Source organism: Lepisosteus oculatus, chromosome 27 (assembly GCF_040954835.1).
Source record: "Lepisosteus oculatus isolate fLepOcu1 chromosome 27, fLepOcu1.hap2, whole genome shotgun sequence".
NCBI classification, from domain to species: Eukaryota; Metazoa; Chordata; class Actinopteri; order Semionotiformes; family Lepisosteidae; genus Lepisosteus; species Lepisosteus oculatus.
The window spans coordinates 5,048,501-5,065,263 of NC_090722.1; the positions used below are offsets into that span (position 1 = coordinate 5,048,501).

Genomic DNA, 16,763 nt, shown 5'->3' on the forward strand with positions numbered 1-16,763 from the left:
TGCGTGTCATTTTGTGTTTTCTGTTGTGTAGCCGTAAGAGCTGCAGTTGTGCAAGAGCCCGCTGTGGTGCAGTTTAAACAAAACGCAAGGGAGGTGCTGCTAGAATTTCCTATGGAATGTAAACTTTGTCACATCGTCTCAAAAGCAGCCATCTGGAACATCCACCCCTGCTCTCCTAAACCGCCTGACTTTCGGCCTGTCAGCTGATCTGTGGTTGCTGGGCGTCTTCAGTTCTGAGCAGCCAAAGACAGGACTACACAAACACACGCATGTATGCATAGCACTGTGGAGCCTGCAACTTTCCTCTCACGATGCATTCTTGGCTGGCATGCCTCTGCGTTCGGCTGATGGGTATTAGCATTGCACAGGCTCAAGCACACAGCTCCCAAAGACTGCGCGACACTCATTTGCTTCCCCTGCTCCACTCTTTGCTTGGGGTGGGGGAGAGGTCGGTATGCAGATTCTGCAGGGTTTGGAAGAGATCAGGCAGAGGTTGGGCAGCATACCTGGGCGTACACACCTGGATTAAGGGCTGGGTAAATCAGCACCTAATGATGTTGTTTGTCTGTGTCAGAAGATTCCCCTGCTGCCCTGTCTGTCTCAAGGGGTTACGTGTGTTTTGGGTTAAGGTGTGTTCTAACCCTGAGTCTGCAGTGATTTAACTGTCAGTGGGTATAAGGAGAGAACAGCACAGGACTCCTGTGGCCTCGAGGCAGGGCAAGGCAGACCCAGATCACGGGAAGATGTTGTCATGGGAAAAAAGTACATTCCCACATCTGCATAGCAAATCCTCCTTCCTGCTCTGTCACATTTACATCTCCAGTTAGACGTCTGAGCTGTCATGCACAGCTGTGCATTCTCATAAGTATTTATATGTAGTATAAGTAACTATCAAATTATCAGGGGGCAGTTGGGGGAGTTTGATGTACAACTTAGCAGAAAACACAAAAGGATGTTGCAGTGACCATGAGCAAGTGTTCTAGACTGGCTTTGCTCCCTACAGTCCCCTCTGCTCTTGTAGGTAGACTGTGTACATATGCAGATATTTCAAGTAAAATGCAAATCAAACAAATTATTTCACTGGGATCTCTCCCTGTGCTCTTGATGGCTCCCTGCTTTTTCTGTCTCCTGCTTACCGTTGTTTTGCAGCCTGCTGGTTTTAAGAAATGAAACACAAAATGCAAATTTTTCTCTGTCTCTCTAATGTAGCTAGAAGGAAAATGCTGTCTGAAGTCAAGTGCATTCATCACGTTTTTGCCTTGTCCAGTTTCCATTTGTATTAAGTTCAAAGGTGGGACTTAATGCAAGTTATTTCGAGTCTTGAATGGTTATCTAAAGGAGGACAACTTTAGGACCGGCAGCGAAACGAGAACCCGAGGACCCAAATTAAGCAGAGATCCAGAAAGCGTTTCTTTACGCAAAGAATGGCCAGGGTCTGGAACAAGCTCTCCAGCTGGTACGCTTAAATCCCCAAAAAACAAGTGGGTAATATCCTTTGATCAGTTAGCTAATTAACAAGCAAAAGAGCCAGATATTCCAAATGGCCTCCTTTTGTGATTTTTCTTATGTTCTATTTAAAACAGCACTAATGCGTTGCAACTTTAGGAGTGATCTAGTGTGGCCAAGCACAGTAAACGCCAAAGGAAAGTGATGCAAAGATTGGTATTAAAATGCAGACACTGTAGATTTACTGATCTTGCAGACGGTGCTCGTCAGTCCTTCGGTGTGGCATGGGTATAGTGGAGAGACTGGGTCCCCATGTGATCCTCCACTGGGCTCCCTGCTGTTACAGCTGAATCAAGGACATTCTGCTGCACAAACAAGTCCTAGACATTCCTCTGCTCCCTCACCGTCTCGGCGGGACATGCCTTAACTTGCACCCCTTACACAAGCGAAGATGTAATCCTTTGAATTTCCGAGACTGATGTGTTAGATGGCTTTGACGGTAAAATGCTTTTTTTTTTACTATTCTCCTAAAGTGTTTTGGCAGTATAGGCCTTGCCATGTGCTGACATGCTGATAGCATGTAGGGAATTTCCTGATTTTCAAACGGTCCTGGCGACGTGCAAGCAGGTCTGGGGGTGAGGGATCTTTCGGTAAACCACTGGGTGAGATTCTCCAATCGAGAAATGACAGAGAAGCCCAACAGGCAGAAATGAGTCGAACGGCCTTTTCTTGTCTGTTTGTTTTTTTTTATTGCCCAACCAGTTTGGAAGCCCCAGGGTCCTGAGACTCCTGTGCGTCCTGACGGTCTGACCCCTCTGTCAGGGCCCTTCGTCTGCTGATGAATCCGCGAGCTTCACTGAGCCCTGCAGGAGGAGGGAGGGGTGACAGCAGGACTGGCAGGTCCTTCACTGGCCTCACTGCTAGACCCCGGCGATGCCGATCTCGGCTGGTCCTGACAGCAGAGGGGGACCCTGGGCGGCCAACGCCTCGCTACCAACTGGGCGGCACTCGGCCAGCTTCGATCTGCAGGAGGGTGACCCCATGTCCCAGTGTCCCCCATGATCCTCGAACGTCAAAGACGTTGGCCCTGCAGCGTGACCGAGCACAAGGACGGAAGAACGGCGACCGACTATTCGAGGCCATTCGGTGCAGCCATGTGCTTGAAGCCGATGCCCCGGCTTTCTCAAGAAACAGAACAGGAGGACTTTACACAGAGGGAGGTGGGAGTATGGGACAGGCTGGCCAGCCATATGGTTGAAGCCAAAGCCCGTGGCGTCTGTCAAGAAATGGCCTGGATGAGATTCTCCAGGGCGCTTCTTTACACAGAGGGCGGCGGGAGTGTGGAGCACGCCAGATGGGCTTCCTCTTGTCTGTGACCTTTCTTGTGTGTAAGAAAGGTGCAAACCCAGGCTTATGCCTTTGCTGCTTAGTGTCCTCAACGTGGTGCATCAGTATCGGCGTCAGAGTAATACCAATACTGCTGCTGTTTTTGCCTGTTGAATCCACACAAAGGTTCCCCGGCAGTTTTCCAGCACCAGCTTGATCTGGCTGCTCGGCCAGTGGTGCCCCTGAGCTGGGCTTGTTTGCTCCAGCTCCTCTGTAGTTTTGACAGGCAAATCCGGCAGAGATGGCCAAGGTGAGCGCACCTGGGGGCTGAACTGCATGCGGCCAGCCCCCACCCTGGCCAGACTCTCTCCCACGGGGCTGTCTGTGCGCTCCAGACACCACAGTGCGCCGGATTCCACATTCTCCTCATTCTTGTCCTCGCCAGTTTTGGTTTGCCATCTTTTTCTTTAATCTACTTGTCCCACGCTGCATTCCGGCTCTGCCCTAATCTCTTTCCCATTATTTTTGGAATCGCTCGGGCCGTTTCTTGTGTGTGTTCCCACTGGAAGCAGGGAAGCGTTGGGAGTGTTTGTGTGTGTGTGTGGGGTCACTCTCAAGCCTGCGCCTGTGGTCTGGAGCGATTCCAGATTCCTCGGGGAGCCTAGCGTCTGTGTTTTCACATTCCTGGCTGGTGAGATCACCGTTTCCTGCAGAACACTGTGTTCTGCCTCCTTTTTTTTTCTCAATGGCCTGTTCGTGCTCTGTAGCAGCTCGAGCTGCGGAAGAATTAATCCCTTTATTGAATCCCACAAAGAAAACAGCAAGAGTGCCTCCTGTTTCATCCTTTTGTTTCCCATCATACAGTGTTACTTGGCAATTTCAGCAAGAAACCTCGTCCACAGCCCAGCCCACATCTCCAAGGTAGTTTTGAGTCGCTGTATAAAAGTCCTGTCTGCTTCTAATGAGGTTAATTGTTTAATTGACCGCTCAGGCTGAGATCCCGGGATTAACAGGATCTCGCAGGGTGAGTGCAGCAAGTAACCACAGGAAATAAGACGATCCTCAGGCAGGAATGACTCAGTACTTTTTTTTTAAACAACTTCCCTGTTCCCAACCCAGAAAGATATTTTGCCTATTATTAGAATATTATTGTCATCCTTGTAAATGAAATTCTTTACATAGCTATGGTATAATTAAAGTTCCAGCCTGCAATGTGTGCTCAAGAGCGATTACTGGAAATGTCACGGTCAAACAGGATTAATCTGTCAATCTGGCAGTGTGGGAGGAAACAAGCGAACCAGGAGGTGGGTGGAAGGCACATTTTGTACAATTTTGTACATTTTGTAGACTTTGTAGCCATGAGAGTACCTTGTTCCCAGCTGGCTGCTTGTTTTGTATGGTTTATTCCACAATGATGTTTCTTGAAAACCTGGAACAAGAGAGTCCACATCACCCAGATGAGAATATACTCATCTATATTCAAAGGGGTTCCCCAAATTCTGTTCCAGGACCCCTCTCCAAAGCAGCTCTCTTACCAGCTCAGCTGTGCTTCATGGGAAAATTGAGATCAAAGTGAACCGCTGTACAGTACGTACAACACTGACAAATATAATAGAGTGGAGCAGTTCATCTTCAGCAATTCACCAGTCATGCCAATAGAGCTCTGTGAATTGGAATAGTACACAAAAACCACAACATGGCTGTTTTTTTTTTCTGTCCTGGTCCAGTGTTTCCAGACGGCTCAAGTGGGAACTATGTGACAAACCGAGAAAAAGGACACGCCTCTTTACACAAAGGGTGGTGGGAGTGTGGAACAATCTGCCCAGCCATGTTGTGGAGCCCGATACACGGGCTGCTTTCAAGAAACAGTTGCGCCAAGTCATTAATAATAATAATAATAATTGCTTAAACTTATATAGCGCTTTTCTGGACACTCCACTCAAAGCGCTTTACAGGTAATGGGGACTCCCCTCCACCACCACCAATGTGCAGCATCCACCTGGACCATTAGATCAACCGCATCCTAATGACAAAACAAAATGGGCGCAATTCCTCTGGTTCTCGTGTTCTTCACTTGGGGACCTGTTTCCAGAACTAGTGTACCTGACAGACCCCCGATCCGGGCGATTGTTCCCCGCAGCTCAAGCGACAACGACAACGCACGTCAGCAGATTCTTTGCCATTTGTTTGAAGAGGACGCACAAAAGCGAAAGGAGTCTTGATTGTCTCTCCGGCGTGACAGCGCTGGGTAAACTTTGCCGGGAGCCGTCAGGTGCTTTACCACTGAAGCGCAGACGAGCAGTATTTGAATTGAACACTCGCTCGGGGCTCTCATGCTGAACACACGCTCCCCTGTTCCCCGTCCCGACTGTGTGCAGGTAGCAGAAAGGGACGGAAAATGTATTTTGGAAGGTCGTTTCCTAAGGCCCGTCACGTGTGAGCGCGGCATTTTGCTGATGGACCGCAGATCGGCTATTTCCTATTCGGGACAGTGCACGGCTTTTACGTGCAGCTGGGACAATAGGCGCCACTGTTTCTATTGTTGGCCTCGGGCCTGTCTCTCCGTGTCTGCCTTTTACAGCAGTGAGGGGGGGGAACCTATTGTCTATGGTCAACTGCCCCCACAATGCAGCGAGGCCAGCAAAAAAAAACGCGATTTTTTTCCACCTGCTGCTCCATCTCGTGGTGCTGCTGAGTATCGCAATTGCGTTTGGGCAAGGAGTCTCCGCTTGTCTGTCTGGACTCGCTTCTCTCATCGCCCCCCCCAAAAAAAATATTCCCCTTTTCTGGATGGGGAGATTCTTCTGCAGCGCAGGCGGGTGTGTTTCTGCTACGGCGGCTCCTCTGGGCTGGATCGCCTGGGAGACCGCCCATCAGGTGTGTGCGGCCGGACAACGTGGGTGGTCAGTTTATTACCGTCCGGAGCTTTTGGGGAAAAACGAGCAATCGGGGGAGATACAGCTGGCCTGAAACAAGCTGGGAACAATGGCTACGCGGCCACAGCCCCTTCTTTCAAAGTGCCCTCGTTTGTACCGCTTTTGCGTGTCAATGTACCCGGAAAATAATTAAAATAAATGAGACGGATGGTTGTGTGTCTTACTGACGTTTAAGAACGGTTAAAAACGAGAGGCCATTCAGTCCGTCAAGCCCGTTTGGTAGTTAAGAGTTTCGTGATCCAAATATTGATTCCTTCTGAGTCTCAGAAATATCGAACACGTATATAATGAAAGCCAGCGGCGTGCTCTCTCACAGTGGAATACCGTCAGCAAATAAGGACAGAAACGAGAGGAGTCATTCGGCCCATGCAGTCCATTTAGTAGTTTGTAGCTAATTATTCCAAGAAACCTCACCCAGCTGTTTCTGTAAAGAAACCACAGTATCGGCTTCAGCAACGTGGTTGTTCCACACTCCCGGCACTCTTTGTGTAAAGAAGTGGCTCCCGTTCTCATGTTTTAAATCTACACTTCCAAGGAAGTTCCCACCGGTGCCCTCTAGTGGGGGGGTAGCCACTGGGTCCGGGATGACCCGTCCGGATTAAACTGATCCGGAGAGCGTTCCATGTTTCACCGCTGGTCCAGGCTAGAGGCGATCGTTGATGTGAATAGCTACCAATTACCAAGAGCTGGCTGTGATAATTCGCCCCCTCTTGTCGGCAAACTATCCTCAATTTTTAAATTGCCTGCTGGTGCTTTTCTGGAACACCAGCTCCTTGTCTTCAGCCACGCCGCCATACTAATTGAAGGAATTCTTGTATTAAGTATTAAAGGTTTCCACTTAAGTGGAAATGTCTGTTAAAGTGTGGTGGGTGCTGGGCCGCTGTGCATGAGGGATATTAAGGAAGACTAATATTTAGGAACAGTGTTCATTTCTAGGGGTGGTACCCCTGTCAGTCTTTATTGATGGTGCAACTCTTACGGACACTAAAAGCATTCAGAGTGAAGGAGAGTTTTGGCCGACTGGCGTTGTTCAAAGGGAGGGTGGGTGCTCAGCCCTGGCGGCCTCTGCATGGTGTCCACGGGTCCCTCTGTTCTAGAGTCCGAGGCTGTCCAAGGCTGGGGAGCGGCAGGATTCTCGGGGTCCCCTGTGTTTGCAGTGGGGGAGGGGTGGGGGGGGTAGCCACTAGGTCAGGGTTGCTGGTTCGGGAGGATGGTGGGAGGCAAAATAACCCGGAAAGCGTTCCAGATCCGGAGTGGGACAGCCATGGCCTTTTCCCCCCGAAACTGTGAAACCCAACACTCCGTCCAGAATTCGAGGGATTGCGTCCGACTCGGAGAGCCCGGGAGAGCGCGCTCCTCCCCCTCTGCCGGAGGTGAAACTGCTCGGCTGAAACTCTGCGGATGCTCTCTCGATAAGAGCATCTCGCCTGTCCCCATTCTTAAAACACAGCCGCCTCATTCCCCTCATCAGTAGCCCCATTCTTTGCAGCTGTGGCCTGAGATGAATGTGGGGAATGCGGCCAGGGAACATATCTGCCCTTAGATCCTTTTCACATAAATCTTCCAAGAATCAGACTGTCCTTCATGCAGCATACCAGATCTTATCAGTTTTAGCTGGTACAACATTTGTATGCATTCCAGTGCACTCTGGAAGCAGTCTGTAATAACCTGAAATACGTGAAGAATTTGCAAAGTCATCCATCCTGCCTAATATCCCTTCACACATGTTTCTGTATGGTTAACGCTCACCACATTTGACTGAGATCTGATGCATTTGTGTTTCGACTATATTTCCTTCTTTTTCACACATTATCCTTCGAAGGGACCTGCTTGCAGGCGCTGGGAACTGAATGCTGAGACAGTTGCAGCGTGCTCCCTGCCATGTCCATCGGTGCTTTCTGTGAAAACCCAGGTGGCAGGCAGCTGGATTAACTGACATTGAAAAAGGCATTGAGGAGCTGGAGCGTTCAAACTGGGGCTTGGCAGCAGAATTGCAACCAGTTCCTATATCCCAATATCCCCTGGCAGCAGGCAGAGGGTAGCCAGCACAGTGGTTATGCCACAGACTCCCATACAGTATATCAAGAGGCAGCCTGCTTAGGCAGAAGAAGAAATGCAAACATTGTTGGATTAGAATTAGTCCAAATCATCTCTTACTTGTATGACCTTGCAGGAATGTTCAGTGCTTTGGCAACACAGGCACACTCATTGTTGCTATCAGTTTTAACCTGGCACAACTGGTACTAGCACATTAGTAGGCGTAACATGTAGTTCCACCTGTGTTTGTGTATAAACAGTCAACACACCATGTTGCTAGTGCTGCTGGTGATTCCTTCAACCGCCTGTTGCTTTGAGGTGTTCTCTACAGCTGCTTGCAAGTCATGTGAAAATGGCTGACGCCAAAGGCCTCCAATCCTGATCCTAGAGGAGCTCCTAGATCTTTTTGAAACACCAGCACCAGTTTGTTAAATTGGGCCCACTTCAGCCATTAGGAGCTGATTGGACTTTGTACAGAGCTAAGCAAGGATGAAACACCTGCACAAGCCAGCCACCCAGGACCAGGGCTGGTGTCCATGTCAATCTACAGCACAGGTTAAAAGGAACTGAGTCTCTTCAGTCAAGTGCAAGAGAGCTTGAGAGAAGAAAGCTGCTAAATCATACATTTGTTTACACACTTTGAAAATCAATTTGCTTTTTTTTTTGTCTGATGCCTTTATCTAGGGCAACTTAGATTTGCCCCCATTTACCAACATACAGCTGGCTATTCAGGTGAACCAGCTCACTCAAGGATAGAAAAGCTGTGTCACAGCTGGAATTCGAACCCACAGCCCTCCAGTCTCGAACCTTGAGCAGCCTTCATTGGTAGGTGATGATCTGTGATGGCTCAGTCTCCTGAAATAATGATTTACTTACTTAACTGGGTCCTTTGATGCAGGTGGCAACATAAGATAACTGTCAAACTGTTCACAGCCGGATGAAGTTAATAATTGTCCAATTTTATTAACCAGTTCCCTTGAGCTATCTCACATGGGGAGGCATTTTGACTCCTGGGAACTGGATTGGATTGCTTTGGTTTTGATGTCCTTTGAAGGATTCATCACCTGATTTTTCAGCCAGAATATTGTGAACAAATCCCTTTGTGACGCTAAAATGTGCAATGTGAAATGTGCGAGCGAATCGTCAGTCAGACGATATTCATTTAACTGCAGGAACACCGAGGCTTGAGAAAGAATTGTAGAGGGTGAATGCTGAGGTAACACTGTCACCTCCTGGTATAAACTCGTCACAACCACTGCGGTTCAGCTCCATTAGTTGAGTCTGGATTCAAGGCTCGGCAATCAATTACAAAGACTTAAAACATGCAATGGCCGCCTTGCACCGTAGGCCGGATTGCGAATAGTGTCTAATTCTGTTGTTTAAATAAAGAAAATAATTGGACTTAAATATAGTTTTCAGAAAAAAAAACCAAGGCGTTTTCACAAAAATAACTTTCTTGTTAAATTCGACGGACGGTACAATCTAGAAGTAAACGGATATCTTAATCTTACAGTATAGCTTTACTACTGAAGGCTGAGGGGGTCGTGTTTATTTATTTTTATTTTGCAGACGAAGTTTACCCAAACATGAGTTTAGCCGTCGGTCGAGCACCGCGAAAGACGGCGGGAAACCGTATGTCTAAATTATTAGATGCGGAAGAAGATGACGAATTCTACAAAACGACTTACGGCGGATTCAACGATGTAAGTTATTAACACAAGACTTTACGTTAGAACAGATTTCTTATCAGAAATAAAATTAATTTAATAGTACAGGAAATATGAAATTGGAAGCTTCAGGTTAATACAGTAGTCATTTTGTATGCTTAAAACGTTTACACAGGTCTCCCTCATTGAAATGAAAATCGTAGATTTGGAAATGTTACGAGACCGAGCATAAAGCGAACCGCACACGAACACCTCAGCATGTGTCGTTATGGGCGGTAAGCTTGGTGAAGATTACTGGATTTCACATTTGGGCTTTCTGGACCCCTATGTCCGCTCGCTTTTGTTCCCTTAATCAACGGAGTTCATTTATTTAGGTTTTCTACTTGAGGCGTCTTCTGCTCTTATCAGTCCGAAGGAGATTTGTAATGAGCTCTTGTGCTAATATGAGGGACAGATGTAACCAGCTGGACTCGAGCACAAGGAGAGACGCTGGCTCGCTGCAGGACCAGAAGCGAGAACCACTGATGTAGGGCAGCACAGGAAAAGCTGATTTTCGCGTCAGGTAAAGGTTTATTCCGTGCTGAAAGGAAAAGAAAAGCGACAACGTTTCGGCTGTGGAGTTTCTTCAGTTATAAACTAAACGCACCTGAAGAAGGCTCCATAGCCGAAACGTAGTCTCTCTTCTTTTACTTTCAGCATGGAATACATCTTTACCTGTTCCTTTGCAGCCTACGCATGCTGACACTGCCACCTGAATTGAATTTCTGGTTTTACTGTAAACAGGGCTGTGATAAAACTGGCATTTTTTTTATTGTTGTTGTTGTCGTTCTGCAAAGAGCTTTTTTTGAAAGCCACCTTTTAAAGGTGCTATATAAGTTAAAGTTGATTATTATTGTGTTGCACTGCTCATGTGTGGGAGCCCCACAGGTGTGTCGGGGACAGCTGGGGGCACCTCTGTGATAACCAAAAATCAAAACTCAGCATGGTATACATTAGCATGTAAAAATGGCCGAAGCCAAGGGTCTGCAATCTTAGTCCTAGAGAAGCTGGTGTTTCAGTTAGGGCTCCTAGGTCTCTTTGAAATCCCAACAACAGTTATTAAATTGCAGATGCATTGTATAAAGTGTATATCCAGTGGTATAAAGATCCAGTGCTGTGTTCCACACAGCCCTATTAGCAATAATCTCTGACTCCTTCGTGCCAATTTGTAATTAAGATGTTCTAGGACTAGAGCTTTTTAATCTGCCGCTACTTATGGAGGTGCTGGAGTGTTTTTGATGAATCCCGGAGAAAACGAGCAGATTGCTCTTATAAGGGCGCCGCCCCCTCCCATCGGGTTCATTCCTCTCTGCTGGCAGGAGTCGGGCGACGACGAGTACAAGGGCGACCAGTCGGAGACGGAGGACGAGGTGGACAGCGACTTCGACATCGACGAGGGGGACGAGCCCGACAGCGACCAGGAGGAGGACGAGCCCCGCAGGAAACGGCGTGTGGTCACCAAGGCCTACAAGGTCAGGGGGCGGCTCTGAGAAACTCTGGGCCTGTCGGGGGGTGGTTTCATGGGGCGTCTGCAGGCAGCCAAGACACGGTATTCCTGGGGAATAAGATAATCTCTGTTACTCTTTTGTTGAAGGGTGTCTGATCGGAGGGTCTCAGAGAGGAATCGTCTCAGGCAACTTGGCAGGGTAGCTTTCTCCAGCTCTTAGGCTTTGTGTCTAAAAGTGCCTCCTCTTTGCACTCTTAATAAACAGGTTTCCTTTTGACACTGCTGTGCTATTCTTTTTGGCTTCTGAGGGGTTTGCAGAAGACGCTGTGCCCTGCCTTTGTGTTTTTTGATCCCAGTGATTGCCCTCGCCGGGCTTTTGAAGTTTGCTTTCGATTAAGCAGAAACCTGCCGACCGCCCGGCGCTTTTTAAATCTCTCCGCGGTGGCTGGACTGTCCTCCAAACTGCGGAGTGGTGGTGCGCATGCCGAGAATGTGGCCGACCATGAGGTCGCAGCCCCTGACTCGGTGTCCGTGTGTCGTCTGTGTCCGAACGGTGTTGTCCAGGAGCCCATCAAGGTGGTCAAGCCCAAGCCCAAGCCGAAGAGGCCATCTGCGCCGCCCAGCGGGTCGGTCAAGGAGAAGGAGGAGAAACAGGAACCCCTGGAGTTGCAGGATGACATAGGAGAGAGTAAGACCCCTGCTTCTTCTTCCTTTGTTCTTTTTCGGGTTTTTCTTCACAGCCCTGATAACGTTCCTGTCATTGACTGCTGTCGCCTTCCCTGAATGACCCGGAGTTTGTCGATTGATCACTCCTCCCGTGATTTCTCTTTCAAGACCTTCCAGATTGTTGGATTTGGTTCCAGACTGGTATTTTTTCTCTCGGCTTCACAGCTACTTGCTGTACCCTGCCTTGTACCTGTTGCTTGACCGGGATAGGCTCCGGCTTTTCCATGACTCGGAATTGGAAGAAATGGTTTGAAAATGGATGGGCGGATGAAAAACCCGTTGTTCCGTTTGGCTCGGTACTTATTCTCACCTGAATTGGGGGAATTGAACACTACAAATAACGTTGTTCTGACATGACTTAATTGTATGCAAAATAAAACCCAGAAACCCAGAGAGCTAAAAGAATATAAGGCAAAAGTATATTAACCTTTTGATCTGAAATACAAATTTCAGTTCACCGTCCCAGTACTTAACGCTTTTCACAATATGTGGTTCCTCACAGACTGTAGCTGGTTCTCTGTCTCCTGCAGGCTCCTGTAATCAGTCTCTTGTGCTACATTAGGGAGACTTGTTAGAGTTTAATGGATTTCTGTGGTTTATCGTTTCATAGGGGAACTGCAGCGCCATTTTTAGATTTTGGGGTCAGCATCGATGAGTGCGTTTCAAACCACAATACAAGTAAAATGTACACAGTAACATGTAAAACGTCCAATGTACGTCACAAAATAGATGACATTTCCGGGTATGCGCAGCGCCATATTCTGTAATTCAGAACGAGGCAACAAAATACTTCCAGTGATGTGTTGTGGCCCTATTACAAACATCTCTTTTAGTCCAATAGAAATATTGCTTTCCATTTTGCAGACAAATGCTACTTACTTGTTCAGTCTGCATGCCGATCACATTGGAGCAGTTCTGCGGTGAAGTGTCTGCAGCACAGCCTGCACTTATCCGCTCGTCCATCACAGCCCATTGAGTCAGTATGGTGACTAGTGACCAGGAAGGGCCGTTTCACGTCGCGATTCGCGTACGCTCTCACTCTCACTCCTGGCGAGAACAGGGGTTTGCGATATCACGGCGACTTAGAGGACTTTCACAAGGTTCACCATTTTGTGCTCGGTTCAAAATTTGTTCGATTTTTGTGTCTGTCCATGAATTAATTAATTCCGCCCATGAATTCATTTAGTGACCGAGATTTAGCAACCAAGACTGCGGTTAAACGCCCGAGGGTTGGGGGGGGGGGACGGGGAGATGCTCTTGGCATCGGCTGCAGCCCAGAAACCTCTGCCCGCGGCTTCTTCCAGACCGCAAGTCCGTGCGCCAGTCGACCACCGAGCACACCCGCCTGACGTACCTGCGGCTCCAGGAGAGGCGAGTGCAGCCGCGCCGCCGGAAGGGCCCCTACCACGACCGGCCCCTGACCCAAGAGGAGCTGCTGGCCGAAGCCAGGATCACCGCCGAGATCAATCTCCGATCCCTGGGTGAGAGGCCGAGAGGAGATCGGGGTCCTGTCAGCACGGGAGGGATATTACTCCTCTTTTGCGGGGGGGAAGTTAATCTATACACTTATTTTGTATGCCCTGCCCAGTTTTGTGATCTCCAGTTGTTTTAAAATTGTTATAAGCTCTCCGGCTGACTCCCTTATTATCTGGAGAGAGTGAAACGCCTCAGTGTGAGAAGATGCATATTTGTTTCTGTCTGCCCTGTGATGGACTGGCGTCCCATCCCGGGGGGGTACCCTGCCTTGCACCCGTTGCCTGCTGGGATAGGCTCTCGCTCCCCCAGGACACAGACACACCCGTCTGCAGAGCCGTTTGTCATTTCACTCAGGGGGCGCTGCAGTGCTCAATTAAAGGAGCAGATGGTGCAGACTTCACTGTGATCTGGCAGCTGCCCAGCAAGTCACAGGCCACCAGGAGAGCCTTGTCCAGCCTTGTCCGGCCCCTTTCCTGAATGATAGAACTATTAAACACACCTGAAAACAAAATGTTTTCGTCTCTGTTGGAAATTCATAGAAGGAAGTGAATTTGCGTGCACTTGGGAGTTTGCCTGTATGGGCAGGAGAGGGGCAGGGGGGGGTGAGATCTCTTTGATGCAAAGTTGCAGACACACCCAGTAGTGACAGTGGGGTGTCATTCCGAACCCCGGCCTGAATTACAGAAGCTTGTCTGTATCCCGAAGCAGTACTTCCCAATTCCGATCCCGGGATCCCCTGGCACCTGCAGAGCTCTCGGTGACTTAACTCATCCCTTATTGGAACTAACGCTTTGCGGAGTGGGAACCTCGTGAAGGGTTTCAGCAGCTCGATTGCCCACACATGTGAAGTCCTTTATGAAATGCAATAGTTCCCAACGTAGCAAAGAGCTGAAATAAAAATCAAGTTGAAAATTGTACCTGCTTTAGAGCCCGACCGTTCTCCCCCAGTGTCTTATGTCTTCCTGCGGAGCCTGCGCTCGGTGCCTGACCCCTCTCTCCCCCCCCCGCCAGAGAACTACGAGCGCCTGGAGGCGGACAAGAAGAAGCAGGTCCACAAGCGGCGGCGCTGCGACGGCCCCACCATCCGCTACCACTCCGTGCTCATGCCCCTGCTGTCCGACACGCACCTCAAGGAGGAGAACGTGGACGTGGAAGGGTGAGGCGGGGGGGGGCGCATCGCCCGTCGCTGACTGGCTCCTGGGCTGGGTTTGGGAGTGGGGGGGTCGCTGTGTTGAGGTCGTCCAGGTTGCTCGTGCTTGTGATCCGGAATTGAGCCGGGGCCTGGGTGGGGTAGCGTGCCTCTTCGGACCGCAGTCGGTCCTAAAGTGTCTCCACTAAAAGCCGAGGGGGACGGGGTCCGTCGTTCTCCGGTGCGCCCCTTTTCCCCCGGGGGTGGCCGACGGGGCGGTTGCACTGTGTGTCACAGGGGGGCTGCGGCAGCACCGCGCCACGAGGCGACCAGGGGGGAGCACCGCATGCGGGGTGCAGAGCACGGTCAAGGGTAGCTACAGCAGGGGTGGTGGAGGATTGCCCAGCCGTGAGCCCGAACCCCGAACCCCGATCCCTACCCGCGGGGGGTGCCAGACACACGCCTACAGCGCCGTGTTGTCTTGTGGGGAAGGCCGGTGCTGTTGCTGATGGGCGGAGGTGTAGGCACGGGTGCTGCTTGTTAACCGTCATGACTCCCCCCCCCCCCCCCCTGCAGGCTGGACCAGGACACCCAGCAGCCGGCGGCGGCGCCGCCCCCTCTCGCCCCCACGCTCTCGGAGCCCCCGCAGCAGGCCGCCCAGCCCCCCGGGGGGAAGTGCGCCCGCGCCTTCATCACCTTCAGCGACGACGACACCTTCCAGGGCGTCTTCCCCCGGCCGCGGCCCCTGCGGCCGCCGGCCCGCGAGATCTGCCCCGTCACGCACAAGCCGGCCCTCTACCGCGACCCCATCACCGACATCCCCTACGCCAACATCCGGGCCTTCAAGATCATCCGCGAGGCCTACAAGAAGTACGTGGCCGCCCACGGGCTCCCCAACACCAGCGGCAGCCTCCCGGGGGACCCCGGGGCCCGGGGCCCCCGCCAAAAGATCATCATTAAGCAGAGCATGTCCGCCACATAGCTGGGCTGCTGTCGGGGGAGGGACAGCGGAGAAAAGACTGCTGGGACGGATGGGATGGCGATAGGATCCACATGAACTCTTGACAGCGGCCCTGTGCCTTCGCCGGCGTAGGCTTCCCTCGGGCTCCATCACCCCAAACCCCTACGCACCCCCGGGGGTCACCCTGTCCAGCTCTGTGGGCTGCCATCCGCCTGCTGACCCGGCTGCTCGGGCATTGCGAAGGGGAATGCGTTCAAGACCAAGTGTTGAGAAAACCACAGCACAGGCCATTTTAGGTGCTGCGAGGGGGGGTACCTTCATTAAGGTGAAAAGCATGGGTCACCTGGGTCTGCCCGGGGTATTGAGAGGGTTGTTGTTAAGGGCGGAGGGGGGAGGGGGGGGGGGTGTTGTTGTGGGTTTATACTGATTTTGTACAGGTTGGTTAATAAAGAAGAACCTCAAGGCGGGGCCCTTATTCTACCTCTGAGTGCCTTTGTGGGTTTCGCCCTGCTTGTGCTGGGGAATGAGGGGGGGTCCGGGGTGCTGTTGACCCGGGGCGGGAGGGGCACGGGATTTTTAGCGTGGCGCGAAGGCGATGGACCTGGTGGGTCTGGGCCCGTCTCCCCGTCCGGGCCCCGTTTCCTCAGCAGACCGGGAAATGACCAGACATCGTTTTTTCAAACCGGGCCCCTGGGTTTTTGCCCCGTTTCGGGGCAGCGCCAGGTAGAAGCTGGGAGACGTGGAAGCTACTGGGAGCAGGGAGCACACTCTGTGGGATCGCTCAGCTTCGGGGGTGCATCAGGAAGAGGAGAAGGAGGAAGAGGAGGCAGCACGGGGCAAGCAGAGGCCGTTTTGAAGGTAAGAAGTGTGTTTTCTCTGCCGTGCTGTAGCGCAGAGCGATGATGCCCTTGTCTTTCCCACTGTATCCCTAACCAGCCCAGGAAAGACTGCCTGAGTGACTCAGGGCTCCGGTGACTGAGGAGATTAAGGGTGAAGGTGCTGGTAAACTGTGGGGGGAGTGGGTGGTTAGGGGGACCCTGTGATTGGAGTTGCGTGCAGCAGACGCACAGGAAGTATGAAAACAAAACAAGCCGCCCATGGGCTGGGAGCCAAGGGGAAAGGGAGGAGTTGCATTAGATCTGATGTTCAGATGGAAACAAGGCTGCAGACGTCTTATCTCTCTGCCATATATAGATTTGTGTGAGCAAGCAGTCGCACCTTGAAGTTTAATTGTAGTCAGCTGGGCCTAGCTCAAAGGTGAGTATTTATCAGAGGCTTAATTCTTTACTGCTTAACAGGCTCACTGAAGTTTGCTGGGCGGATCAATATAGCTTGACCTATGGATTATTCCTGTCGTTTGTGTGCCTTCTTTAGCTGACACCTGCACCCAGGGGCCCTACTCTCTGAGTGCTTTCAGGGCTACTGGAATGTGTTCAGTGCAAGAGCTGTGTGGTAGTGTGATGTACCGTGCGATAAAAAAAACCCCACAGGAAGGACTACAGTAGAACAAGACAATAGTAACGAGCACGTGGCAGGATTACAGTGCAGGTCTCCCTACTGAGAACTGCAGGGC

The 16,763-nt window shown here is 50.7% G+C and overlaps 1 protein-coding gene across 2 annotated transcripts; it reads left to right on the top strand.

The window, feature by feature from the left end:
* Positions 1-1,847: 1,847 nt before the first annotated feature.
* vps72b (vacuolar protein sorting 72 homolog b) lies at positions 1,848-15,670 on the top strand. Of its 2 annotated transcripts, none has more exons than XM_069184925.1 (7): positions 1,848-1,945; positions 9,315-9,448; positions 10,771-10,923; positions 11,463-11,586; positions 12,929-13,105; positions 14,112-14,256; positions 14,806-15,670. In XM_069184925.1, the coding sequence occupies exons 2-7, from the start codon at positions 9,332-9,334 to the stop codon at positions 15,209-15,211; spliced, it is 1,122 nt and encodes a 373-aa protein (XP_069041026.1). In that variant the 5' UTR covers positions 1,848-1,945; positions 9,315-9,331; the 3' UTR covers positions 15,212-15,670. The 2 variants fall into 2 exon arrangements, with proteins under 2 accessions (XP_069041026.1, XP_069041025.1); XM_069184924.1 differs by lacking the exon at positions 1,848-1,945 and adding an exon at positions 8,267-8,300.
* The last annotated feature ends 1,093 nt before the right edge of the window (positions 15,671-16,763 follow it).

Bases quoted from the DNA above. Each gene is read 5' to 3' on its own strand.
- vps72b (XM_069184924.1), top strand. The intron at 11,587-12,928 runs GTAAGACCCCTG...GGCTTCTTCCAG, and splicing joins GCAGGATGACATAGGAGAGA to ACCGCAAGTCCGTGCGCCAG. The intron at 14,257-14,805 runs GTGAGGCGGGGG...CCCCCCCTGCAG, and splicing joins GAGAACGTGGACGTGGAAGG to GCTGGACCAGGACACCCAGC.